At 44.6% G+C, this 26,908-nt stretch overlaps 1 protein-coding gene across 1 annotated transcript in view; it reads right to left on the bottom strand.

Annotated features, from left to right (window-relative positions):
* Nucleotides 1–26,908, bottom strand: part of PDIA5 (protein disulfide isomerase family A member 5) — a 1,081,671-nt gene that overhangs the window by 941,281 nt on the left and 113,482 nt on the right. Inside the window, exon 2 of the mRNA XM_078682031.1 lies at nt 3,734–3,860. Coding sequence (XP_078538157.1) covers nt 3,734–3,860 — 127 coding nt within the window. The remainder of the gene's footprint in view (nt 1–3,733; nt 3,861–26,908) is intronic.

Below are 26,908 nucleotides of genomic sequence, written 5' to 3'. Positions count from 1 at the left end.
CGCATACGCTGCGCGTAAGCATAATAGTAGGTTTAAATGGGCTCCTGTGTGCCTAACACGTCACCCAGCAACTAGCCTGCTACCCAAGATGTCTGCCGCAAACCGGCACTACCTCATTCAAGATGTCCCCCACGCAGGAAGAAGCAGCTAAAGGCCCGCTAAAGCAGCGGTGAGTGTTTCCAGATTTAGGTGCTAGCAATGTCCTAACAGTCCCCGTTACCCTCTCAGACAGCGCGGCGATTTAATTTAAAATTAAAGCGGCTAAGAGCCACGAGCAGTAAAATGGGCAAAATAATAATTAATAGGCGCGACCCAGTAGCGCCAATCACGCAAACAAATAACTTTAAAATTGAGCAAGTGTCCTTCTGGACTGCAGCGCTTACCTTTCAGATAATAATCAGATAAGTGCATCACACTCTTAGATCCCACAATGGCTGTTTATGTATCATGAAACATTAAACATGTTCCCCACCCTCTGCCGCCGCATCTATAAAAAAGTTGGAAAGGCAGTTCTAAGGATGACTTGAGGCCGCACTGAGTGGTGCAAGGGAAGCACACAGACCTCCTCTTTAATCATTCCATCTGTCCTAGATTTTCTACCATTTCTTATAGCAGTCCCTGCTCTCATAAATCACTTTTCAGCCACCATGAGCCAGTCCATGTCTTGTTTCCAATCTGTCAAGCATGGCGCTGTAGCCACCCCTCACTGACACGCAACATAGTGCTTGGCCACCGCCAGTCCCAGGGGCATCCACGCCGGTTACATGTGGTTCACTCAAGTCACTGACATCCAAGATGTTGAGTAAGCACAATTTAGCAGAGAGAAGCATTTCACTGCAGCACCGGCCATTCAAGCAGTCCATCAGGGATTTCCAGAATTGTTGAACAACAGGGTAGCTCAAAATAATATGAAAGAAAGTTCCCCGCTGACAGGGGGGACAGCATATAAACATGAGGCCCTTCATGAGAGATGGGTTTAGATGACGTACTCTTGGAGTGTTGTCCCCTTACAATGCCAGATTTGAACCCAGAACAATGGTTCCTTTGGGGCTCATAGAACAAAATACATAGTTTGGCAGATCAGACTTATCTACTCAAATTTGTGTTATGTTATTTCAGTTACTGATACAGGTTTCTTTAGGCATATTGGTTTGTCCTGGTTAATATTCCTATGAACTGAGGTACGGAAGGCAAAAAATAAATCCCCCAAAACACAGACTGAATGCTGCTGCCCTAAACAGGCATTGATATTACTATCACTGCAACCAGGTCCAGTTATTCAAAAAAAGCACTGAAGCGCGAGTTAAAAAGTCTATAACAAGTTGATCAGAGAGAACATAAGCAATAGTTTGTTAGAGGAAACACCCAATAGGGCTTTGTTAAATTCTTTACTTGAAAATGGTTAAATCACATAAAGATATTCAAAATGGTGGAACGTCTGAGTTTCAACGATGACCATACAAGTCGACACAATGACACAAAAATGTCAAAGCAGCAGACAGTGTGGAGACCACAAAAATGTAATATGCCACAAGAAGCAAATTAAGAATAAACAAGTATTGGCAAAGCTAATAGGTCTGGTACTGATGGTTGTCATTTTCGGCATTGTTGGTGCTTGTTTTGTCATAGTTTTTGATGAACTTTTAAGTTTGAGAGGGGGCGATGCCTGGCATTCACTAGAATGAAAAAAACATTGCTAAAAGCAAAAAGAAAATTGGGCCAAAAAGCACAAGCCTTTGCTGTAGTCCCTAGCACTGAAGCAAACTACTTTGTATGTGTCTGTGCACTTGTGAAAGAGTTGTAAGCAGTCACTGCCCGAAGAGGGTCGACTGAAAGCTCCAATAAGTATCTTATATATACACAATCGTGTTAAATTTCATAATATCTTGGATACAGCCGGAATTAAAAACTAGAAAGAAGTTGGTGATGTTACTCATGTAGTCGTCAATGGTGAGGTCTCGAATGGAGTACGGTGAGAAAGTGTTGGGGCGACATTTAAAATGAGTAAATAACTGAAGACAATATAAAGGCAAGTGAGTAAGGTTTGCTTTAGAAATTCTATTTTGTAATTATTTAAATCTGTTTAATTTGGAAGAAAATAATTGCATATGACGCAAACTTAAATATCTTTAGGAGAAAAATTGACCTGAAAGAGAAAATGCACACTTCTGCAGGAACAGCGCAATTACTCCTGAAAAACCTTTGAAAGCCAGGACCCCAGTTCATAGCAGGCCTCGGTGCCCATGAGAGACACTAAACCATCCCTTGTACATGCAGATGCTTGTATGTTTATATTTGAACGGACTGGGCAGTAATCCTTTGTGGGTTCACTTCCTGTGTGGGGTCACTTGTGTGACTGGCTGACTCTCGACTTTGAAGCTCAAAGTTAATGGCGGAGGTTGCTGGAAAGGTATATGACCATTCTGTGACCAGAGGCATAATCAGCACCACTACGGGAATCCTTGTGCAAAGGTCGGGTCACAGAACAAAGAAAGAGCACAGAGAAACACTTATTCAGAGACATCGTGGTAAGCACATGCAGAAGCCATGCAGCAGAGAGTGGGATTGTTTAAAAAAATAATAAAGAAAAGTTCAACAAGCATTGACAAAGCCAATAAGTCGGCCGTTGGCCTTTTGGATTTGTCAATGCTTATTTGGTTTGGGACTAGTTTTTATATGAAGGCACGAATTGTATGAAAACAAGCCTTGTCTCAAAGTCAAAATGTATATTTTTTATGAGCAAGCACGCATTGTACAGGTAGTCCCTGGCATTGAAGGGGAATACTATTGTGCAATGTGCTCAATCGTGCAAGAGCAGAATAGCGTCACTCTCAGGTGAGCCAACGACTGAAGTGGGCTGACCCACCCACTGCCCTATGCTATAAGCTGTTGGGATGAGGGTGGGCTTGTTTCCAGTGGCACTGTGAAGATGGAATCCACTTCTGGGAATTCCAGACACACTTAGGACATCAAAAACGAGGTGATGGATGGAATGATTGAATTAATCTCAGCTGCTGGCAATCAGTCGGGCTGCATGCCAATCCATCGTTTTTTGCCCACCATATTTTGGACCCAGTTCTATGCAAATCAGTCTTGATCCTGCTCCAATGGGAACAGTCCAGCCTGGACTGCAAGGTCATCCTTGAATAGGAAGGCAACCTAAGGTCTGGTTTCACCCTTCTTAGGGCTCATACGCCAGGTATTGCTGGCATTACTTATGAAGTGAGCTCAGGTAAGCCCTTATATTGAGTTTGGAGGTGCCAAACTCTGCCAAGATCCTTAATCCCAACATGTACAGTTAATAGAAACAAACTGTGATTATTTGTCAAACCAAAGCTCTCAATGATAAAGAAAAGTCAATAGCCTTCCACTGTGAAGAATAAGTTGCCCTAGCCCCATAGGACAGCTCAGTGTGCTCAGCACTCATCTGGAGAGCAGCAATTCACGCTTCAAAATCACAGTTATAATGCATTTTTTGCGCGCTGAGACAATTTGGTGTGTGTGGTACCAACAACCATCATTCTTGGCCGGAATTCACTTTTTCAGGTTCTGTAGACTCAGTGTCGACATGTCTACAATTTAATCTCCTTGTTTGCTAAACCTCCTTTACTACTGAGGTAATGATTAAGTTTCAATTCTCTAAATGATCAGCATTTACTACATTAATTGGAAACCACACTAGCATGTGATTGAGTGCAATCTCAGCTACATGTTGGAAAAAGTAAGAACTTACCAGACTTTGAGTACAGTACCAGGACATTATTGCGTGTTCGAAGGAGCTTCTTGAAATCTTTATGGTCACCAATTTTTTCTATGAGAGGAGAAACCTTCACTGACAATAAGCAAGAAGGAAAAAGTGCCTGCGAAGAGAAGACATTGTGGAAATTAGTGATTGATTACAGGAATATGTAATACCTCAATAACAACATACCCTGGCAGTTGTCCAATTAAAAATACTACAACAAGCCAAAAGGATGGAATCTGTGGGAAGTAGTGGATAACAGGAGTGAGTGTCTCTCTTTCAGGCAGCTTTTAAAACCAGTGCAGCACAAAGGGGTAGGTCATAATTCTTACCATCTACAAGTGGATTTAACAACGTACACACAGAAGAGAACATTGCAATGACATATTAAGTATATGCTCAATAATTATCTTAGCACTGGTGCAAGTTACTTCGTCAATGTCAACTAAAACCTGGCAAAGTCACTTAATTTGTGGTATTGCCCTTGCCTTCACTCTTAGATCCAATCCCTTTTAATCAAAACACTTTCACATCAGGCCTGGGCGTAGTTCACAGAGTTTTGCTACGCAAGACTCTGCGAAGTGGAAAAAATAACTCACCAAGTTCAGCAAGTGGCAGAGTGCAGTGCAAACTGCCATTCGAGCTGGTCTTTCTGCTGCTCGGGTAGACATTCTAACCGAGCGGCAGCTCGCGAACGCGGGCAAAAAACTCCGCTGCACTATGTGGAGTGGAGCAAATGAGTGGAGTTCACAGCCCAGGCCTATTTCACATGCTTATGAGCCGCACTTGTTACGTCAGAAGCCAGACCTAGTTTTGCTCAGTAAGAACAGTGCAATTCGTCTAGCTTGAAGAGATAGTGCTTAAAAAGTAAATCTGCTTCTCAAATAAACACTTGAAAAAGCCTTCTCCACACAAAGCTCGAGCAGATAACTGCTATACATTGAAGTACTGCACCCAAGTGGAGGGTAATGGAAACTGCCTTAAATCAAGTCAGGTCGAAAACGTTTGGGAGCTCTGCACATCCAAGAGCTAATATCACCTGACAAATCAACAGTTTGCACTCCCTGCTTGCCCGCCCTGCAGTAATTTAGCAATTGGAGACAAGTAACAAGGATTCCAAAGACACAAGCTTTAAACAACGAGGGCAGGTTGTTTGATGATCAATGGAGGAGTTTTAGAATGTCAAAAAACCGTGACTTGCAACAGCAGCGGAAAAGATTTATCTTGTTACATCTAGTCTTGACTTTGCCTTTTTTCATGGGAGGTTTGAGGGGGGCCGTCATTTGGCAAGACATTTAGATCAGTTCACAGATCACACAGATGATTACCAAAAACACACCCCATGACCAATAATCAGGTCTTTGGTATGGTGGGACACGTGTTTTAGGTTTCACCTGAGAAAGCTATTGTTTTTAATATAAACTTAAAAAGGACTTACATCCCAACTCCTCTCTTTATTGGCTTCTCATTGGTTCCTGTACGTGCCACTTACCTTTCCTCCATTTCTATTGGCTGAAGCATATGCTCCTGCAATTGCCAATGCTTATTCCTTGTCTGCCTCTCTTATCAGTTTCCCGCTGTTGAAATACTGATAACATTTGATTTGGTGGAACTATATTTTCATTAAGTTTTGCCTTTTACTCTTGCAGCATATTTATACAACAATGTATCTCCCAGAGAGATTAAGTGATTTGCATAGAATCACAGGATGTTGCGCGGCGCCTCAGAGACTCGAACCAGGATGCCCTGCGCTCGAGTCAGCAGCTCTGGTCAATGCGCCACATTCTCTCAACTCCTGTGTTATCCGTCAGGGAGCTCTTTCTGTCAACCGGAGAATGATTGTTCTTTAATCATAGGCGAAACCGATGCATTACCAAATCTTCTTTTAAAATGCAAGAGTGAATGCAAATCTTGTAATCAGGGTTTAAAATGATTACGCCCAATTCCGAAAAATCTATGCCTAAAACAGGGTTTTGTCACTTGAATATTTCACTGCCATATTCCCTGGTGTTCATTTTACCCGCTTTCACTCTTCAACATCTGTATGTTCCTACTGAAAAGACTACACAAAAGTTACAAGCTATGCTTGTTACAAAGATCTGCCTCTATCTGTAAGCTGAATTAGTATGCCTGAATTATATTGAAAAGTACGAACACAAAACATTTTTCTAGATACCTCTGAATGGCAGAACAACAGAGATCTTGGTTTTGCTACCACAGAGACTTTCCCTTTTAAATGACTTACAAAAGAAATCATTTTGGCATTTTTTTTTATTTAGAGCTTACACTCTCTCATCAAATAAGAATGTCAATGGCACTAAATTACTCCTCCCAATGGCCCTGCACGATGCTTCATTGTTGAAATCAACCATTTGGGGGGAGCGTGGTCTGTCCACGAAGCAAGATGGCTGCTTGATACTGGAGCTTTGCGAGGAGCCCCAGACAGCGGTGTGTGGACTTTTCCGCTACATCGTGCCCGTTTTATGCCCTGATATTGGATCATGATATGACCTGGAACGACCAGCGGACACATCCGAAGACAGAGGATGGCTGTAAATGAACTTCAACAGTTAGCTGTGCGCGGCACTAAGAGCGGAAAATGGCAGCCCGTGACACACGCACAAAGCTATGAACTGCCGCTGCCGCGCGACACACAGGGGAGCATGGGCGGGACAGCGCCCTAGTCCCACACGACGGGCGAGCGGAGCTCGTAGCGCGTCATCCCCCTTTGAGCCGCCCTCCTCGCCAACTGCCAATAGGGAGGGCTCGCCTGGGGAAAGGGGCGTTCCCTTGAGTATAAATCAGGCCCAGCAACTATGCTCGGCCTCTTTTCCCACGCCTGGGTCCCAGGCTCTGCGCTGATCGCATGTGCTGCATCTCCCCGTGTCGCCCGTCGTCTTCATCAGGTATGCGCCGCTCTCTTCCTTCCCCTGGCCCCGTCCCTGGTATGACCCAGGTCGCACAGGGGCCCTGTGGCTGGAGACCACGGGGGAGGAAGAGGTGGCCAGCGGTCGCGTAACGCTTGTTCAGAGTGTGCAGGACGTTAGGCGGGTGATGAGGAGCCGATTTAGGGCCAGGTGGATTGCACGATGCCCAGATGCCCATCCGGTTGGCAGTCCGATAGTAAGCTCTGCTACGCCTTCCCGGGCACTAGGATCCGACTAGGGACAGAATGGCCGACATTGTGGGGGATCGCGGCAGAAGCCAGGAGCAGGCAAACGGGGATCGCTATATGTATCTAAGTGGTATTCCCCGCGTCTGAAAAGCCGATGATGCAAAGTTTGTAATGCCCCCTTACGGAAAGCGCTCCGAAGCCGTTTAGGTGCCATAGTAGGCAAGGCGATGAGGTTAACAATGGCCTGGCTGGGTGGAAAATGCTACAGCGACATCCATTACCGGGCAACGGGGACCGCTGTAGTACCCGAGCGGGTTTCACTGTGCAAGAAAATGCGATGGTCCAAGGTGACAATGGCCGCTCACGGGAGGCGTCCTGAGGCCTTTAGGCGCCATAGCAGGCGTGGCGATGAGGGCAACAATGGCCGTGCATTGTGTGGCCAAATACAGCAACACGACAGTAGGGTGACCCGCGGGTTCAGTGACGTAGCATCCCGGGGTTACATTTACAGCATTTAGGCAAGTTGTATAGCGCGGTCTTTTACGGAAGGCGTTTGAGCGCTCGCAAAGATATTTAGCTGGGGCTTTACCCGTAAGGCTTAGGATGACCGGCGGGTGTTCAGTAACGTAACATCCAAGGGTTCTAGTTATCTCATTCGGCGGTTGTATAGCGCGGACTGTAGCATCCCAGGGTCCTAGCTACGTCAGTTAGGCAGTTATATAGTTCAGACTTACCCGAATGCGTCAGGGCGCTCGCAATGCCATACAGCTGTGACTTTACCTTGGCAGCCCACGAAAAGCGCCCGAGGCCTTGTTGGGTAACAACGGGTAACAAGTGTTGCAGGAGAGCAATTCAACAACTGCGGGTGAATCAATTTGGGCGCCAGAGGGCAATCTTAGTCTTTGTTAAGGCGGGGCTGGCCGCGATCGCGGCCGGGATCTAAATCGGCCGCACGACCTAGCCAGCCCCAGGGGCATGTAAACTGCTCGATCTCTTACTGTAGAAAATACAGCGCTGCGTTAGTGCGGGAGAGAACAGGATTCTGATACTTGCTGAGTTAGTGCGGGAGAGAACGGGATTCTGATACTTGCTGCGTTAGTGCGGGAGAGAACGGGATTCTGATACTTGCTGAGTTAGTGCGGGAGAGAACGGGATTCTGATACTTGCTGCGTTAGTGCGGGAGAGAACGGGATTCTGATACTTGCTGCGTTAGTGCGGGAGAGAACGGGATTCTGAGACTTCCTTAATACACGTGTTCGCACCTGGGAATGGGGGTTCAACTTGTGTCAGGGGCCCCGTGGGACAGCCGCGGGAAGCAGCGGTTTCAGTTGTAAATAAAGGACGCACCTCAACGCGCAGCACCACTTCACAGCGCCTCACACTTGATTGGCAGCTGCGAGTGGTTGAGGTACCTTATAGTTATGTATGAGTCAAGTTCCGTGGCCACATTATTGAATATTCAAGGCAGTCGTTACGTAGGCGTGCTACAAAAACGTTAAATGCCGGCGGCCACACAGTCTCCCTCGCGAGGATGAGGTTGTTCTAGCAGACTATGATATGAGACAGGTTCTTTATTAACCTACTTAATGGGATTTTTCAATTGAGGAGACGGAAGAAGACGTTTTTAGCAGATTAAAGGCAAACGTTCCTTTAGGTGAGGCACAAATGATGTGGGGTTTGTACTACCAACTGCACTCCGAGGTGTCTCGTGTCCCCTAGTGAATTGTCCCATACCAGTTTCCAATGTTTACGAATATGCGAAGAGTGCATAATGTTTAAAAATAACAGGATTGACATGTTCGGGTCACACAGCGAAACTCCTGACCACCATGTAAACCTATTCGGGAGAACTCTCTCTTCCCGAGGGGGTCACACAGCTGGAAACCCTGACCACCATGTAAGCGTGATATACCCAAGGTTCCCTTCCCGTTTTCGCGGCAAAAACGTGCACTCTTAGGCACATTATGAGCGGTTTCTCAGTCACGATCAGTATTCAAATGTACGTGGGCATAGACAAAAAGCGGGGAGCAGGTGGGGCCCACACTTCTGCAGAACGCACGACAGTAAAGGTAATTTGCAGACTTTAATTCGGGCAATGCGTCAAAGCAGATACACTGTAGAGGAGTCAGTGCAGGAAGTAGGCATATTTATTTAATCATTTATGCAATTTATGTAGTACGGACTCTACCCGAGAGGGTCAGAGCGCTTCACAATAGGAACGGAACTGATACATGAGAACATTACAAGTGAGCAAAATACAAATGCAAACGTTACTTTAAATGAGGCACGAATGATGTGGGGTTTGTACAGTCAACTGCACTCCGAGGTGTCTTGTGTCCCCTCGCACCCTCGAAAGCGGGGAGCAGGTGGGGGGCCACACTTCGTCAGAGCGCTCGACAGTGAAGTCCGCGAGGCTGCTCTGGGTGGGGGCCTGATCCCGCGCCATTGCCGGCTACGCGTCTGCCATAACCGGCCGCCATTGCCGGCCACGCGCCATTGCCGGGTCTTTGTACCCGTGTGGGCCTTAATATATACGTTCACAAAGCACTCTTCCACTCAAAGGAGGAGACAGATGAGGATGTTCTAGTAGATCATGATACGATACGGGTTCTATATTAACTATTTAACGCGATTTGCAAATAATAAAACAGATGAAGATATGCTAGCAAATTATGATACGACACGGGTCTTATATATTAATTTATTTTATGCAAATTTATATAGCGCGAGCTAGCAGATTATGATACGATACGGGTCTTATATATTAATTTATTTTAAGCGAATTTTATATAGCGCGAACATTACCCGTAGATGTCTGAGCGTTGTACAAAAGAACAAGTTGCAATACATAAGGCTTTAGGATTACATAAGTGCCCACACCGCCAGCGCTCATCCACCTTGACGCCGCGCCCCTGCCCCTTGAAGTCGCGCTCCTGCCCTTTGAAGTCGGGCCATAATCTCGGACACTTATATGAGGAAGCGATAGAAATACTAATGCGTTCTTTGGGCGCCTGGCTAATATGCACGACCGTGCCCTGTACTTCCATATCTTTACAAAATTAGATGAATTCCTCGGCACTTTTATCTACCAAAATATCATGTCTGCAGGAGCTTGACCTCACGTGACATATAGTGTATCGTTCACTGCAATGACACGATATCATTGAAATAATTATAACTTTCGTTATTAGCCTAATTCAGCATTTTCAATGAGGGTAAAACCAATGCCCTCATTCTGGGGGTTATTAACTTGTTTCTAAACGCAAGTTTACCTGCAATGCGTTGGATCAATGCTGTTAGAAGCCCTCTGGGTTGTGGCATTCAAATTTACAAGCATCTGTGTCACCAGCGAGATAGAGAGGCCACTCCGTGTTTTTGTTAGAATGCAAGTCATACTATTGTTGTGAACGGGAGGTTCTCTGCATCAGTGAGGCGTCTCTTGCTTGGTGGAGTCTCCTTCTGGTGCGATAGGTAGATGGATTTGTCGGGGGGAGAATGGCCTGGCTTGCGAGTTACTCCCGGTTGTTCAGGGAGCACGGCGGTATTTTACTAATAAAGAATCAACATGCTCGGCCCGGGGGCATGCCGGACTGGCGGCTGAATACGGCGGCGCTATTCACGACACGCGCCGGGGTCCGTTGCGGTTGCGGTTAGCCGAAATTAGGGAGGGACTAGGGGTTATGGCTTCAGTATTGCGTTTCATACATTGGTTTGGTAATCCACCCGACGCCTGGCGGTGTATCCGACGGGGGGGCCTGAACCGACCGGGGGTGTGCCTCATCGCTCCGCCCTGACAGGGGGGGCGGGGTGTAACGAAATAAAATGGTAATTTACTGCACCGTCTGAGCATCGACTCGCCGTGCAAGATGGCTCCTTAGGCATGCGGGTTAGCGAGGGGCTGCCGCATTGGATCGCCTGTAAGATGACCCACCTTATGCCACCTGTTGTACGAAATAAACCTGCAACAGTGCTTTCCCACAAATATGTCTCGTGAGTTTCCTTGGTATATAAGTGTTAATGTGCGTAGAGCGGAGCGAGCGCTGGCGGTGTGGGCACTATGCCTATGTGAGCCTATGCGCTAAGGAGAGGAGGAATACCCTCTCACTTGTTTGGCTGCTTTGGCCAGTTTTTGATCCGCCTACTGACTCCGGTCTCTCTTGAGCTTGGTTATATAGCCTCTTTGAAGAAGAGGTGACTTGCCCTGCCTCTGAGGATCATCAGCGCTTACCATTTTCATACATGCCAACATTTCAGAAGAGCAAATAGGGAGATTTAAAAAAAAAAAATCGTGAGTATGGGGCCTTGAATCGGGTTACTGTCATGTGAGGGCTTTGGAAGTGGCTGCTGCAGGATTGGACATTTGAAACAGAAATGCACGTTTTTTTTACCTTTCCGAAGCATGCAGCGCAATGGCAGGCAGAGAGAGGGTGATGCAAGTGTTGTGCAGTGGCCTGGCAGGTTGCTGGCAGTGCATGCTCCCCCCTCCCGCCCCCCCTGTGACAGCCCGGGCTGAAACAGCTTCCTGTGCACACACACACAGCCGCCCCCCCCCCAGTACTTCACAGGTCTTTAAAAGACCATTCCCTTGTTAATGACGCTTTGTTGATTTTTCACCCCTTCTAGAGCCCCTGCATGGTCACTCTGACTATTGCTGGAAGAATTGGCACTTTACACAATACCAAACGCTGTCAACTGAAACTCCGAGGAATCGGGTTTTTGCTTGCAGGAATCGGGAGGTGGGAGACTAGCCCTGAAATCGGTAGTCTCACGCCTGAATCGGGAATGTTGGCATGTCTGCATTTTTCGTCATTTTGGCTTCATCATTGCTGACCAGAAAACGGCATACAATGCAGTACATATTTTAACTATTATTTATTTAGTTATTTGCAGAGTTTTATATAGCGCTGGCTAGACCCGGAGGTATCAGAGCGCTTTACATGAGGATCAGTGAGTTACAGTTACAATAATTAACTTACAGTTACAGGTATAGGCATAGGGGAAAAACATGGGATTATACAGTAACATACGTTATTTGCACGTTGCATATCCAAGAAACAAGTCTTATGGGGAATGAAAGATAGAGGGGGAAAGGTGGAAAGAGATGTAGATAGAGTCAGGCAGACCAGAAGGGGGACAGAAGTTCAGGGGTAACAAAGCGGTCAAGGTGAAAGACAGACAAAACCGTGAAGAACCGTTACAAACAATGTGCGATGTCTGGCTGGGAAGGTGACGGCCGAGGGGGTGAACCACAGCCAGACTCCTCTATAGCTGCATAGGACAGCTCCACCGGCAACAGCCAATGGTACTCAGGCTTCGCGGTAAGTTTGAACAGTTTCGGGTTAAAAGCAAGGGGCATCATCATAGTTCAATCGAAGGCATCGGTCCCGTTGTAACTGGGAAAGCGCCATCCACCTCGTCCTCCTGCTAGACCCAAGACCGGAGAGGTGGGAGAGAGAGTAAGTAGTACACAGGGGGTTCGCTCCCAAGATTGGTAGCCCACAGCTGAGCGCTGTCAGTGTTAGATTGCCTATGGGGAATGCAGCCATCCCCTCCTTCTTTACATCCCTCCTGCTGCACTGCGGAGCTAGAAGCCGCTGAGGTACTTAATGCTGCACCCCCTTCAATTAGAGGAATTCTCAGTAGCGTGTCGGGCGCCATTTTGGCATCAGGCACAGCCAGGCAAGGAACTGTTTTGCTGCAGTTACTAGCCTGAGGTGGGCTAATCATTCCTGAAAATGTTCCCGCTGCCCCTTGCTCCCATCATGCCTAAGCAGTTCCCCACCTCAAAGGATTGCACCTGCGGTGCCCTCCACAGGGTCACCTTTGCAAAGCAAAATACCCTGAATGAGCTCCTCAGGAGGGTTCTAATTGCAGTGAAGTGATCCTTCAGTCAGTAGAGCAAAGCGGTAAAAACTGCAGTGCACGAGAGGTGCGGGGTTGGCGCCTGTTAACAGACAGTAGAGAGGTGAGCAGGCTACCGACCCGCGTCTCTGTTCCAAGTAGCCACCATCTTGGAGTCAGGCAGACGGGATCACCCGTTCTTTAGGAACGATCCTACCTTCAGTAGAGCAAGGCGGTAAATCTGGGAGTTCCTCACGGCTCGCAGCTTCCGATCTGGAGAGGTTCTACGCATCTCGTACCCGAATGCCAGGTGGCTTCCTGCTGATGCGCTGTTCCAGGCTGTGTAGGCGGGTCAGGCCCTCACGGCCAAAATGGTGGATGATGTTCACGGTCATCGGATTGAGGCCCGGATGCGGCCGCTCCCAGCAGTATATGCCGCCGCAGCCTCATGAGTACCCCAGGCGCAGTCTACCGGGGTGCAGCAGAGGTCTCCACACTGTTTCGAGCCCCGAGGACTCGGCAGCCCTCTGCAGCAAGATGGTGGCCGCTGCTCGTCGCCCTCACCTGTGGGGCCTCAGTCGCGCTGTGTGCTGCAGCTTGGCCTGCAGTAGGGCTCCAACTCCGCCACTAGACCTCAGACGGCCCTAGAAGTCCTCGGGGGTAAGTGTAAATAGCCCGCAGTGGCGGGAAGCTATGCGGTGGGCCACAGGAGAGTGGAGCACAAGGATCACATGTCCTACTCCATTGCTGCTCAGGCTGCAACCATTAGGTGAGATCGCCTATTTACGAACCTCAGGACGATTGGAACGCTTCTTGATGCTTCCTCTGCCGGTCTGAAGTCTGCTAGTCCACCATTTTGTACAATTCCATACCGACACCTGGGTTTATTACTGCAACGTTTTCCTAAACAAAATATACGGTCAGAGATTTGTTCAGTTTCCTGGCACACGATAACAACCGTCTTTGAGGGCTTCTTGTTTATTAAGAGAAGTAGTGAGGTACAATGAAATGCTGCCTATGACTTTCCTAACCAGAACCTCAGTTTAGTAATCCGCTGACATGTGATGACTCCTGGTTTATTTATGGTGACACTGGGCTTACTACTATTACAATTACAGTGCATTCCTAGGCACTTGAATGGAGTACCGTCTACTGAATACTGGCCTTTTACTCTGTTGGTTCCTCCTGACTTATCCAAGTACCACTGCTGGTAGTTTATAACTACAGCCCTGATAATTTTCTCTTGATATTTATGCATTGTGAGATCCTCAATTGGTTGGATTATTATGCAACCCCAGTAGTATCTGTATGCTGCTTTCAACTGTCTTGGTGGGAATATCGGTCCCAAGGTTCCTTGTAACATTGCTGCAACATTTTTTTACCTGCTTGACTAAGAAGCCAAGTGCAGTCATATATTAAGCCTGAACTATTACCCCTGCTTCAACTATTTTTCCTGTGTCCAATACACTAATTATACCTACGCTTGCTGAATAATGCATTGCAGATATCAGCTGAACGAAGAACCTATATACTGGAGGACTGACACAGAACATCCGGGGATGCAGTCTGGTAAGTCATCTGCGAAACCTGCTAAACAACTCCTTTTTTCAGAAGCTTTAAATCAAGGCCGCTCCATCCCATGTGGTGTCTCTCCCTCAACTCCGAATACACCTAACCCTGTGATGACAACCTCACCTGATCCCAACATGGAGCAAATCCTCCAATTCTCTGCTGTGGGACGAAGTTTGGAGGACATGGAGACCTCTATATCTGCTCTTACAACCAAGACCAAATCCATACGCACAGATATTGCTGGATTCCAAACTCTGATGGTCAAGCTCACTGCTCGAGTGACTACAGTGGAAAACCATCTCAACTCTATACCGGACCGAGACCAAGAACTTCTTTTTCTAAGAAGTAAGGTGGTAGATTTGGAAGACAGAAGTCGTCAAGACAATGTCCATCTTTTTGGCTTTCCAGAGAAGATAGAAGGACCAGCTGGCAAATCCTTTGTCAGCGAAACCCTTCGAAAACTAAAGGGCCTTACCTTTGAACCACCATTGGAAATGCCAAGAGCTCATCGCATTGGTCCACTTAACACAGGGAAAAATATGCAACCACGTCCGCTCAGCGTCTGCTTCCTAAGACACGAAGAGGCTCGCCAATTGATCATAGCAGCTTGTACTCATGGTTCATACATATTCGAAGGTCATGAGATCAGAGTAGCAGCGGACCTTTAGAAAGAAACTAATGATCATCGCAAAGCTTTCCCATCTTTTAGACCACATCTGCGACAGCTTGATATCAAATATGGCCTCTTTGAACCTGCATGTTTACGGATTACCAAAGATGGGATTTCCAAAGAGTTCTTTAACCCCTTCGATGCTCATGACGGAACGGTTCCGTCATGAGCGTCGGTTGGCCTGTGCTCATGACGGAACCGTTCCGTCATGAGCCCGTTGGCTCATTAGAACGTTCAGCACAGCGCAGGAATCTGCGCCGCGCTGACGTGGTTAATCCAGAAGACCTTCGTAATTTCTTAGACAATCTTTATCCTCAGAACATGGAATGCATGACGTCCTCACAAGATTCTGGATCCCCACTCTCATTGTTCAATCCTACGATATCCGCAAGTGGGCTCCAATGTAATCCAGGCCGGTCTCAGAGTCAGGGCAGAGGCCTATATCAGCCTGTTCGCCCTTTAGGAGACCGTGCACAGGCCCTTCATGCAGTCGCTACTCTCACACAGAAAGAGACAGGGACAAATCACTTTCTCCTCTTAAACCCTCTTCCTCAGAGGAGAATGTTTCCTGAACTGAATTGTTGAACTGACATCCCTGGGTTTCATTTTTTTTTTTTATTCTGGACTATGTGGATTTTTGTTTTTCTTGACACCCATCAAAGATGGAAATGTTGATGAAGAAACAGATTTAATATATCTACTTCATGCAATGGCAGACTTCAGAGAAGAGACAATGCCTTATAACACCCTCTTCTCACGTCTTTTCCCTCCTCCATTCGAAGAGGACATACCTTTAACCTTTCCTAAATACATTAGCTTTCTATATTGATGAACTGTTGAACATTTGCTGCCTCATTTGCCTTTTGACGACGGCGACTAGATGAATATTGTTAACCCTAATATGACAAAGATTTAAGACATCTGTCTCTATATATGATTTCCCGTTTATTTGTTATGAACTTGTTATAATTTTGTTATGAATTATACATACTACTATGCACCTTCTTTTTTAACCCTTTCTCACACATCTCCCTCTCCTCTTCTCTTATCTAACCAATATATAGGATGTTAATTAACTATTTTTATATTTAATTGTCTTAATATTTAACTACAATATCTATTTATACTATGCTAGTATTTATTTATGTAATGCCTAATTGTTATATTTAAAAATTAATTTCTATTATTACTATTCTAGGAAAAGTTATATACATATGTTATGTTAGCACTTTTTTACCCTCATGGTTTCTTCCATAGGCGGTTTACTTATGTTTTTCTTTTTTTTTTTAGGGATTGTTAAAACTTTACATTATAGGTACTAGGATAACTGACTATATATATGAATAACCGCCTTTTTGTCATGAATTTGTCATGAATCTATTATGAATTAAAAGCACTACTTTGCTCCTCTATCAATACCCTTAACACATTTATCCTCCCTCCTCTTCCTCTGCCTAACTAATGTTTATGATATCTATATATGATAATATTTAATACTTAACTGTTTTAATATTTAACTATGATAATATTTAACTTTACAGTGCTATTATTTAGATAGGATTATATTGAACAGTGATAATTATCTATATTGATATTAAATATTTTATATTACAATTACAGTTATGTTACACAAAGTTTATTTGATTGTATCACGCATTTGACAATTTCATACTATGTTCACCATTCTCTTCGTCTTCTTTCCTCTCCCTTCCCTTTAATTTCCTTATCTCCTCTAACACTATACTTTCAAGGTGATTCGTCTCTTCCCTATATTCCTTCAACTTTAACTTCGAACTCTACTACCGTTCAAATACTGCTAACATTAATGCTTAAATACATCTTCCACCACTGACTGTCGCTGGATTGGCTCCGGTGGTGCGAATAGCCCGAAAGCCTAGACCCGCAGTAAGCAATCCCATCTCACTGATACTCTTATCCTTGTATTCTCATTTGTTTTCTTGAACTTTGCTTTTTCTTCTTAATCAACTCACTATATTCATATGTGTGACTCTTTTACAATCCTTTAACTACTTAAATTTTCTAGAAAGTGACTCATCCTTTGCCTTTCTCCTTACCCGGAACTTCTTCTTCTTCTTCACCGTCCCCCTTCCTTTCTTCAACTCCTTTCTTCTGCATGGCCTCCTCCCTTATCCCCTATCTTTCTTCTTTCTCATGATATCCTCTCATTACTTGTTTAGCTCCTATTTCTTTACTTTATTTCCTTCTTTACTTTCACCCCTTCATAACTTAACACCTCTTATTCCTTACATCAGCTTTTCTTTTATGCTAACATCTTTATACTTCCAACGCACATATGACAGCGAACACTTCTTCCTCCCATCCATTACGCATATTCTCGTGGAATGTTAATGCCTCACACACTTTATAAAATGTAAAAAAAAAAGTACTCTCTTATCTTAAAAAGAAATGAACTGATATTACTCTTCTGCAGGAGGCCCATCTAGATGCTCTGGAATCATCTAAGTTACAGCGAGATTGGGTGGGAAAAGTTATTCATTGTGGATTGACCACGGAAATGTGGTGTGCCATCCTCTTACACAAATCTTTACCTGTCACAACTGTCAAAAACTGGATTGATCCAGAAGGCAGATAAGTCTTTGCTAAGTTAAAAATAGGAGAAAAGATCCTCTGTGTTAGCTCAGTATATGCCCCAACAGGGGCTAAACACTCCTACCTTCTTAACCTGAACCGTCTACTACTGGAGATTGGAGCATCCAGCTACGTCATTTGTGGTGACTAGAATTTGGCCTGCGACACGATTTTAGATAGAACAGGTCCCTTAGACAGATGTAATGTAGGTGACAGAGCTTTATTGGGCGATATAACAAAGGGCCATGGCCTAGTAGACCATTGGCGCCTATGCCATCCGTCAGATCAAGAATATACCTATCTTTCTTCTGCCCATGGCACACAATCTAGGATAGATAATTGTTGTTATATTCTCCCCTGTCCTCAGCATGCATCTCGTGCTGCGCTCGAGCTGCCCGTTTCCTTGACGTGGCCAGTGTTCCATGCTAACGGCCGTTATTGCCCGTTTGATCCCGGTCCTGTTGGTCGGGTCTTTCAGTGCTCTACTTAAATAAACTCCGTTACTAAATTGACACCCCGTGTAACTTCGTCATTACCATTTACAACATTTTTGGCGACTTGTGTCCGAAGACGAAGAAGGGAAAAGTCAACCGACGACGGACATCCGTGTTAAGGAAGGAAAATAGCGGAAGACCCGACCGAAGAAGAATCCCCGCGATCCAGTGAGAGAAATCGCAATAAGGGTTGAAAATACAGTAAGCCTCATTCAAAGGTATGTGGAAAATAACTCACCGGGGGAAAATACAGCTTTGAGCAAAGCGTGACGGAGCACCAATAACTGTAAGCTCTTAGCCCGTCAACGCGAGCAGCAGCGCCCCAGTGTCGTCGTGGTTAACAAGGGAAATCACTTGCTGAAGCGAAAAGCAGCACTGGTGAGCCCCACCACTGAGAAAGACCATTTAAAAGGGCAATGCGCTCAAAGAAGTGGAACACCTTTGACAATTAAAAAAAGATAGCGCACTCGTGAAGAAGTGCATTTAAAACCAGCACAAAGAAGTGGAGTACTTTGACTAACTGGAAAAGATAGCGCACTCGAGGTGAAGTGCATTTTAAACCAGCACAGACAACAATTTAAAATGACATTTGCAAAATACAGGCAACAGTGACACACTCACTTTAAAATACAGTGTGTCATATATTTGCCGATTAAAACAACAGTGACACACACACTTATACGAAGGATCACATGAAAACCAGACAACAGTGACACACCCACTTTAAAATACAGTGTGTCATACAAATTACCGAACAAAAACTGCAGTGGCACACACACTTATATCGGGGTAACATATACCGTTTAGTGTGTAAATTGTTTATCTTGCTATAACCTGAGTTTAGCCATGAATGTGAGCAATGCCATCCAAGCCCCTGTCCCTTTCTTGAGTGCCCCAGGTGAACCATCCATGGAATGGGATGATTGGTGTGAAGCATTTGAAAATTACATCATAGCCCTAGATGGCACAAAGTTCTCTGCCATTAGGAAAAAGGCTTTGTTACTAGGTGCTTTAGGGAAGGAGGGGCAAAGAATTTTCAAATATTTACCTAATCCCCCCTTAGATATTGATGATGTATATAAGGATGCTTTGTTTAGATTATACACTAGATTTGCAAAACAAGAAAATGTTGTAATGCGCAGACATAAGTTTTACACTGCTCCCCAAAGAGAGAATGAGACAATTGATGAATTCGTGTCCAGGTTGAGGGAGCTTTCTGTGAAGTGCCAGTTTGGCAATATTCAGGATGAGATGATCCGTGATCAGTTGATTGTGCAGTGTCTTAGCAAAAAAACACAAGAAAAGTTATGGGCAGCTAAGAACCCCACTCTCACAGAGGCAATTACAATTGCTAAGGTTGCTGAAGAGAGCGACAGATGTATGAAAGAACTTAAAAGAATACAACATGGGCACGCCAGCGGGCAAGACGTTGCAGTCCTGCTAACAGATAGTTCAGAGAGCATTAACCTACTACAAGGGAGACAGACAAATAGAGGAGGGAAGGCTACAACCTCATTTAATAAGGGTGGGCAGCCAAACAAATTCAGACAGGTTACACGCTCATGCAACAGGTGTGGTAGCCCTTTTCACTTGGCTGACTCAAAGAATTGTACAGCTTTGTCCAGAGATTGTTTGAAGTGTGGGAAGAAAGGACATTATGCACGCATGTGTAGAACAAATAGTTCAAAAAAAATTGCCATAGTGGAGAGTGAAACCACTGATGATGAGGCGGAGGTAATGATGATTTCTGCTGGGAGCCAGGAATTGATGGAAGGTGTTATTTTGTCTCGCCCAAAAGCAGACTTTGAATTAAATGGGTGTGTAATGAATTTGATGGTGGATACTGGGTCATTATATACAATTATTCCAAAGAGCATATTTAACTCCTCTTGCAGAGAATCGACTCTTGTCAAATCCGACATCACCTTGAGAGGTTATCAAGGGGTGAGCATCGGTGTCCTTGGGTTCTTTGAGGCCACCATCAAGTTTAAAGGAAGAATTACTCAAGGGAAGGTTTATGTATCACCACACGGCCCAGCTATATTGGGATGGTTACATCAGTACGAGTTAAACATAAGAGTGGACCCGAGAGCAGACCCACCCGTGATGTGTATAGATAGTGACAACGAGTGTAATAGTGTTCATGGAGACTTAGAAGCTATTCTTAAAAGGCATGAGAACATCTTCAGTGAGAGATTGGGGGAAGCTGTTGGCTATCAGCATATTATCAAAATAAAGAGGTGTGTTGCACCTGTAAAACACACTGCGAGGAAAATACCTTTGTCCGCCAGAGATGAGGTCAGAAAAATTATCAAACAGTTATTGGATGATAACATAATAGAACCTGTGGAGGCCACACAATGGTTAAGTCCTGTAGTTATCACACAGAAACCGGACAATTCTTTGCGTTTTTGTGTGGACATGCGAAGTCTTAACAAGGCTGTGATAATGGACAATTTTCCACTCCCCAATATAAATGAAATTGTTCTAAGTTTGGGTGGAGGCAAGGTTTTTTCGAAGTTGGATCTTCGCAGTGCATACCACCAGGTGAAACTTCACCCGGACTCAAAGCAGTTCACATCATTCATCACCCCGGAAGGAACATACCAATTCAAAAGACTTCCCTTCGGCCTTTGCTCTGCAGCAAGCGCATTTCAAAGAATCATCACTGATGTCCTGAAAAACATTAAAAGAGTAGTATTTTTCAGGACGATATCCTGATTCATGGTTTAGATGTTGATGACCATAATGCAATTCTTGACAAAGTTCTCACTGCTCTTTCAAGGGCTGGTATGACCTTGCGCAAGGAGAAATGTGTTTTTGCTGTTGGGGAGGTAGACTATTTGGGGTATCATGTGTCTAGCCTGGGGATTCAGCCAAAGAAGGATCTAGTAAGCGCAATATGCAATGTGGCTGAACCTGATGACAAAGACAAGCTAAGATCCTTCATGGGCATGGTAGAGTACTATGCTAAGTTTGTTAAAAATTTTGCAGAAAAGGTAGAACCCTTGCGTGCCATCATGAGAAAAGGAAAAGGTTTTACATGGGAAGCTGACCAAAGAAACGCTTTTTTAATGATCAAACAAAATATTGTGGATGCTAACATTCTCTCAAGTTTTGTACAGTCATTTCACACCATTCTCACTGTAGACGCCAGCTCGGTTGGGATTGGAGCTGTTCTTACACAAAAAGGTGATGGTAGGCAGAACACTGTTCCGTTTGCTTCGCGTTCCTTGACCGAGACCGAAAGGAACTACTCGGTCATAGAGCGTGAAGCATTGGCGGCTGCGTGGGCCACTCGGTACTTCCGTGTGTATCTGTGGGGGATCACATTCACACTCAGAACGGACCACAAGCCACTCTTGAAAGTTTTGGCCCCTGGGGGTATTAGGAATTGCTCAGGGCGATTAGCGAGGTTAGCCGTCAGTGTCCAAGAGTTTACGTGCAATGTGGAGTATCTACCTGGTTGGTGCAACAGTGTTGCTGATTGCTTATCGAGGTTGCCTGACACTAAAGTATTACCTAGAGAGTTGGTGACTGAGAGTGTGGTCGCGTTTTTAGATGATCTAGAGAATGACTTACCTTCTTCCATATCCAAGGCGGAATGGATGCAGGAAATGAAAAAGGATCTTGTGATGGAGAGTTTGATCAGGATGTGCAAGGAGGGTGTATCTAGGCAAAGTACGGTCTCACCCGCCCTCAGACCTTACGTGCAGTTACAGGATGAAATTTCTTTACTGACTGAGTTCATCCTTGTGCGGGGTGAGAAATACATACCACCTGTTTCCCTTAGACCCCGTATCATTGCTTTGGCGCATGAGGGCCACCTAGGACAGACCCTTACGGGCAAACGTGTTAAGGCTGACTTCTGGTGGCCGGGAGTTGATGCACAGGTGAAGAGTTGGGTAGAGCAATGTCAGTCATGTAAAGAGTCGGAAAAGAGGCTACAGGTTCGTGCCAGCAAGGGTACTACGGGACAGATCGTCTCGGACGATGGTGCGTGGCAGAAAGTCTGTATTGACTTCATAGGACCTTTTCATGACCTGCTGGATTCAGAGAGATTTGCTCTGGTATTAGTGGACTCAGCTTCAAGATGGGTGGAGGTGGCCTTTATGAAGAGCATCACTGCTGAATCCACGGTTAAGGTTCTAGATGAGATATTTAGGCGTGAAGGGATCCCTTCGGTAGTTTTAACAGATAATGGCACACAACTTACCTCGGCAATCATGGAGAACTACTTTGTGTTTTTGGGTTTAAAGCACCTGCGCACGTCACTCTACAACCCTCAAGGGAACGGATTGTGCGAGAGGGTGAACAGACTTGTAAAAGGCACTATGCAACTTGCTTTGGCCGCTGGTCGGTCTGTGCAGAGGGAGATCAAAGAAATGTTGTGGGCATACCGTACAACTGTTCATAGTAACATGTCTGTCACACCTTTTGAACTCATGAAAGGGAGGCCTGCGGGTACGAAGTTGATTCCCACTTGGCTACATGGGAAAGTAGAGAACGATAGTCACTGTAAGTCAAGGAATTGTGCCCCCAGCAACATTGCTGAAGGGGATTTGGTAAAGGTAAAACCTGGCGGGAATCAGAGTATGTTTAACAAGTTTAGAGGACCTTACCAGGTGAAGTCCGTGGCTGGTAATTACGTTAGGCTGCAGAATGGGCAAACCTGGAATCTGCGCAGGGTAGCACTTTACCAGAAAAAGACCAAGCCAACCACTCATGTGCCTGTCACCAAAAAGGTTATTGCTGAAGAGGCTTGCAGACCAACTCGCAAAAGAGTTGCTCCTGCTTACTTAAAAGATTTTGTGTAAATTTTGCTCATCCAAGGAAAGGTGTAGGGTTACATAGCTTTATGTTACTTGAAAAGCTTATGTTCTGAGCAGTGCTATTTACAATGCTATTTACATGGTCATGATCTATTTGTTTCTTTTGCTCTTAAACTGAAAACTATGTGTTATAAGCAATTTGCTCTTAAACTGAAAACTATGTGTTATAAGCAATATCTTCATTTTGTGTTCTGCTGTGTTTTTGCTTAATTTACTGTAAGGTACTTTCCCTTTCCACTGTTTAAGGAAAGGAGATGTGTTATATTCTCCCCTGTCCTCAGCATGCATCTCGTGCTGTGCTCGAGCTGCCCGTTTCCTTGACGTGGCCAGTGTTCCATGCTAACGGCCGTTATTGCCCGTTTGATCCCGGTCCTGTTGGTCGGGTCTTTCAGTGCTCTACTTAAATAAACTCCGTTACTAAATTGACACCCCGTGTAACTTCGTCATTACCATTTACAACAATTGTCTTATTTCCCATTCAGTATTTGCAATCACTAATGAATCCCATATTTTAGAAGCTGCGATCTCTGATCACTCCAGGGTTCTTCTCGCTCTGGAAGTACGTTTAGCCTCTCTAGGTCAAAAGCCATGGCATATGGGTGGAGAAGTGTGGCTCACTGGTTAGAGGAGGCAGACCTGGAAGCAGAGGTCAGCCCGGGACCAGGGTTCAATTCCCGGCTCGGCGGGGTCTTGAGTCCTAAAATGTCCATGGACTCGACAATTCTCGCTCCGGTGCCTACTCGATTCACGGGTTCACACTCTGCGACTCTGGGCAATAGCTTGCTTAATCTCCACAACGGCCCCTCGCGGCGGGATGCCTGGCTTTCACCTTGCAGATACCCTGCTGGGGTTATCTCACAGGGGAATACCAGGACGGGTTCCCTAAGCAAGCGCTTAGAAACCGCTTGGTGATTTGCGCTATATAAATTCCTGTACATTTACATTTACATTTATGAACATTCAAAGATATAGTGGAGCATGTATTTACCTCAGACGCTTTACAGCGCACGTAATAAACCGTGGATACCTGTATCAGGATCTGTCCTATGCTCAACTGTGAGGCGTACATCGGGAGTATATAAATGTGTCTTGAAAAAGATGGTATAAATTTAGAAACACCATTGAAACGCGTCGACGCTTCCATTACACAATTTGTCTGTTTGACTGGAACCATACCCCCAACGAAAGTGTTTGTATCGGGTCCTAGTCAACATTTCTCTTGCTACGAATGTGTTCAACTAAATGACACAAATACACTGTCTTTTTTTCTCTCGAAAATATTGTGTATACTGATGTTTGCTTATGGAGTCTTTTCTTCCTTAATTAGTACAAAAGAGAGTGGTTGTATATATATTGTATAGAATCTATGTTTTTAACATTGTGCGTCGCTGGAATAGACATTTAGTGCACTATATTTTTTATGATATGATGTTCGCAAGAACAATTGTATACCTTTTTTAAATAATACCTTTGTAATAATTTCTACTCATGGCAGTTTTTTTGGGTCTGCTGCTTGGGCTACTTTGAAAGTTTTCTCAAATGTATGGTTGGTTGAAATGGGTTAGGAGCTAATTGTGTAGGCAGAGGCAAGTGTGTAGTTACCAAAAGATTAATTTATTTTTTTAACCTAGTTCAAATAGGGCATTAATTGTGGTTATCCTTAAGCCGGGTAGAGATCTGCTCACTTGTGGTAGCTATTGCCCCATTTCCTTAATAAATGACAATGTTAAAATGTTGCCAAGTATTCTTGTGTCACGACTATTCGGTCGCTCATACACCACTCACAGGTTGGCTTTGTCTCAGGTCGTCCCTCTAGAAATCATCTCCGAACATTAGCTCATACTTTATTGACTGCAAAGGGATTGACAGAAGGTGCAGCCGCTCTCTCCCTGGATGGAGAAAAAACGTTTGACCGAAGTTACAGGGTCCATCTCTTTTCCACTATGAAAAGTTTTGGTCTAGGAGATCAGTTTATTTCCAAGGTCAACCTACTATATCACAACCCCATAGCCTGTGTCAACTGTGGATGTTTTTTTTCTGATCCTTTTCCAAACTGAAGAAGTACCCATCAAGGCTGTCCACTACTCCCCCTTTTATTCTTATTACCGATGGAACCCCTTGCCTCACTCATTCGCCACTCTTCGCACATTAGAGGTATACCTATAACGGGAGGGGTATCAAAGTTCTATTTATACGCTGATGATATCCTTCGTACTCTTACAGATCTCTCTTATTCTTTGCCAACTTTACTCGAGATTATTGAGTTCTCACCCCTTCTGGTTATAAGGTAAATTGTGACAAAAGTGAACCTCTCCCACAATCTTCTGGTACCACAAAAGCTTCAATTAATGATTATCACTTTTTCTGGAAACCGTTCCAATTAAAATATCTAGGAATTTTGATTAACCATGGTCTAGAAGGGATGGTTTCAGATAATGTTTCACCCCTTATAGCGCAAATGGAAACTGATGATTTTGCCAAATGGTCGCTTCCGGTTTTTCCATGTGGGGAAGAGTACAGGCGGTAAAAATGGTTACTCTACATCGCTTTACATATGTCCTAGGAATGCTCCCTATAGTAGTCCCTTTGATCACACTACGTCACGTAGATGCCCGAATACGGGCCTTTGTCAGGGGAGCTATGCATTTCGCCTATGGCTTAGTCTCGAATTTCATGAAATACGAGACTAAGCCATAGGCGAAACGCGTCTTTTTCATGTTTGCGTCCATGAATTATTTTTGGAAATAAACCCATTTTGGATGCAGTAAACCCCGTGAGTGCCTTTTCCTGGACATTGAAAGGTGGGAAATTGAGCGGTATATATATATATATATATATATATATATATATATATATATATATATATATATATATATATATATATCCATCCATCTTCATTCATTGGTCTGTTGTTTCATTCACATTTTCTTTTCAACCACTACAGCAAAAAGAACGGTCAATGGGTAAGCCCACTTCAGCGACTAGCTATCTTCACTGTGAGTTATAGCACTCTGCTCTTTTACAAAAGCACACCCATACACAAAATGGTTTATTTCATTGCCAGATTCTGTTATGTAAATTGTTGGGTTTTGAGATTTTTTTTTTTTTTAGCTATTTCTAATATTAGCAAGGACCTGACACCTTCCCCAACAATAGTTTTACAAAAACCACAGTAACAAAGGCCATATCTCTTGGTTTTGCCACTGCCTGTTTTTTTTGTTCTTTTGCGGATGCTGTTCAGCATTAGCAATAACCTTTTGGGATAAAAGCCTACCAGACAGCACACCCGCTTCGTTGCAAAGGCATGTTGGGGAGATGCAGGAAGCTTACCACTGGCTTTGTTTCTTTTTATTTTGCTGGCTTTCTTCGTTTTAGGCCATCCAGCACGTCTTTGTCCTTCTTGCGGAATACAGCCTGTTTACCAATTCTCTGACTGGCTCTTAGAATTCTTTCCCAAATGCTCGCTTTCTTTTTGGGGAGGGACAGAGTGCATGTGTTTTGAGCTGTCGCCCCTATATGCTGGCTCACGAAGCAGCTGCTGCAGTAAACGTGCTCTATTTCTTCGAAAAGGTTTCCTGCCTCCTATTTTTCTGCATGAATGATTGTACTGATTTCTCCCACTAGAAGTTCATCCATCACTCATGCCTGTAAGGAACAATCTTCTGTCTAGGAGCGTGTTTATTTTGGTCGGTGCTCTTTACCAATAGCATAACTTAAACGATCCTCTTCCTCAATTTCACACCGATGCCATAGGCACTGAATGTAGGGTGTGTGTGTGTGGTGCTGTAAGCACCACCAACATAACCATGGTGCAGTTCTGAAGTCGAATAACCAAAAAAGAAGCCTTTAAATGTCATCATCTTTTTAAAAAAATGTATGTTTAAAGCTAGATGTCAAATGTCAGAGTCTGTCTTCTGACAAATTGCTGTTTATCCATTTTGAAGGGAGGTTGAGATGTACTTTTCTTTCTCAAACAGCATAGTGAGAGGATTTTGTAAAGTGAACTGTGACACTCCTGTTGGGTACAGGAAC

Source organism: Lissotriton helveticus, chromosome 3_1, assembly GCF_964261635.1.
Source record: "Lissotriton helveticus chromosome 3_1, aLisHel1.1, whole genome shotgun sequence".
In the NCBI taxonomy this organism is placed as follows: Eukaryota; Metazoa; Chordata; class Amphibia; order Caudata; family Salamandridae; genus Lissotriton; species Lissotriton helveticus.
This window is presented reverse-complemented; position numbering and strand designations above follow the sequence as displayed.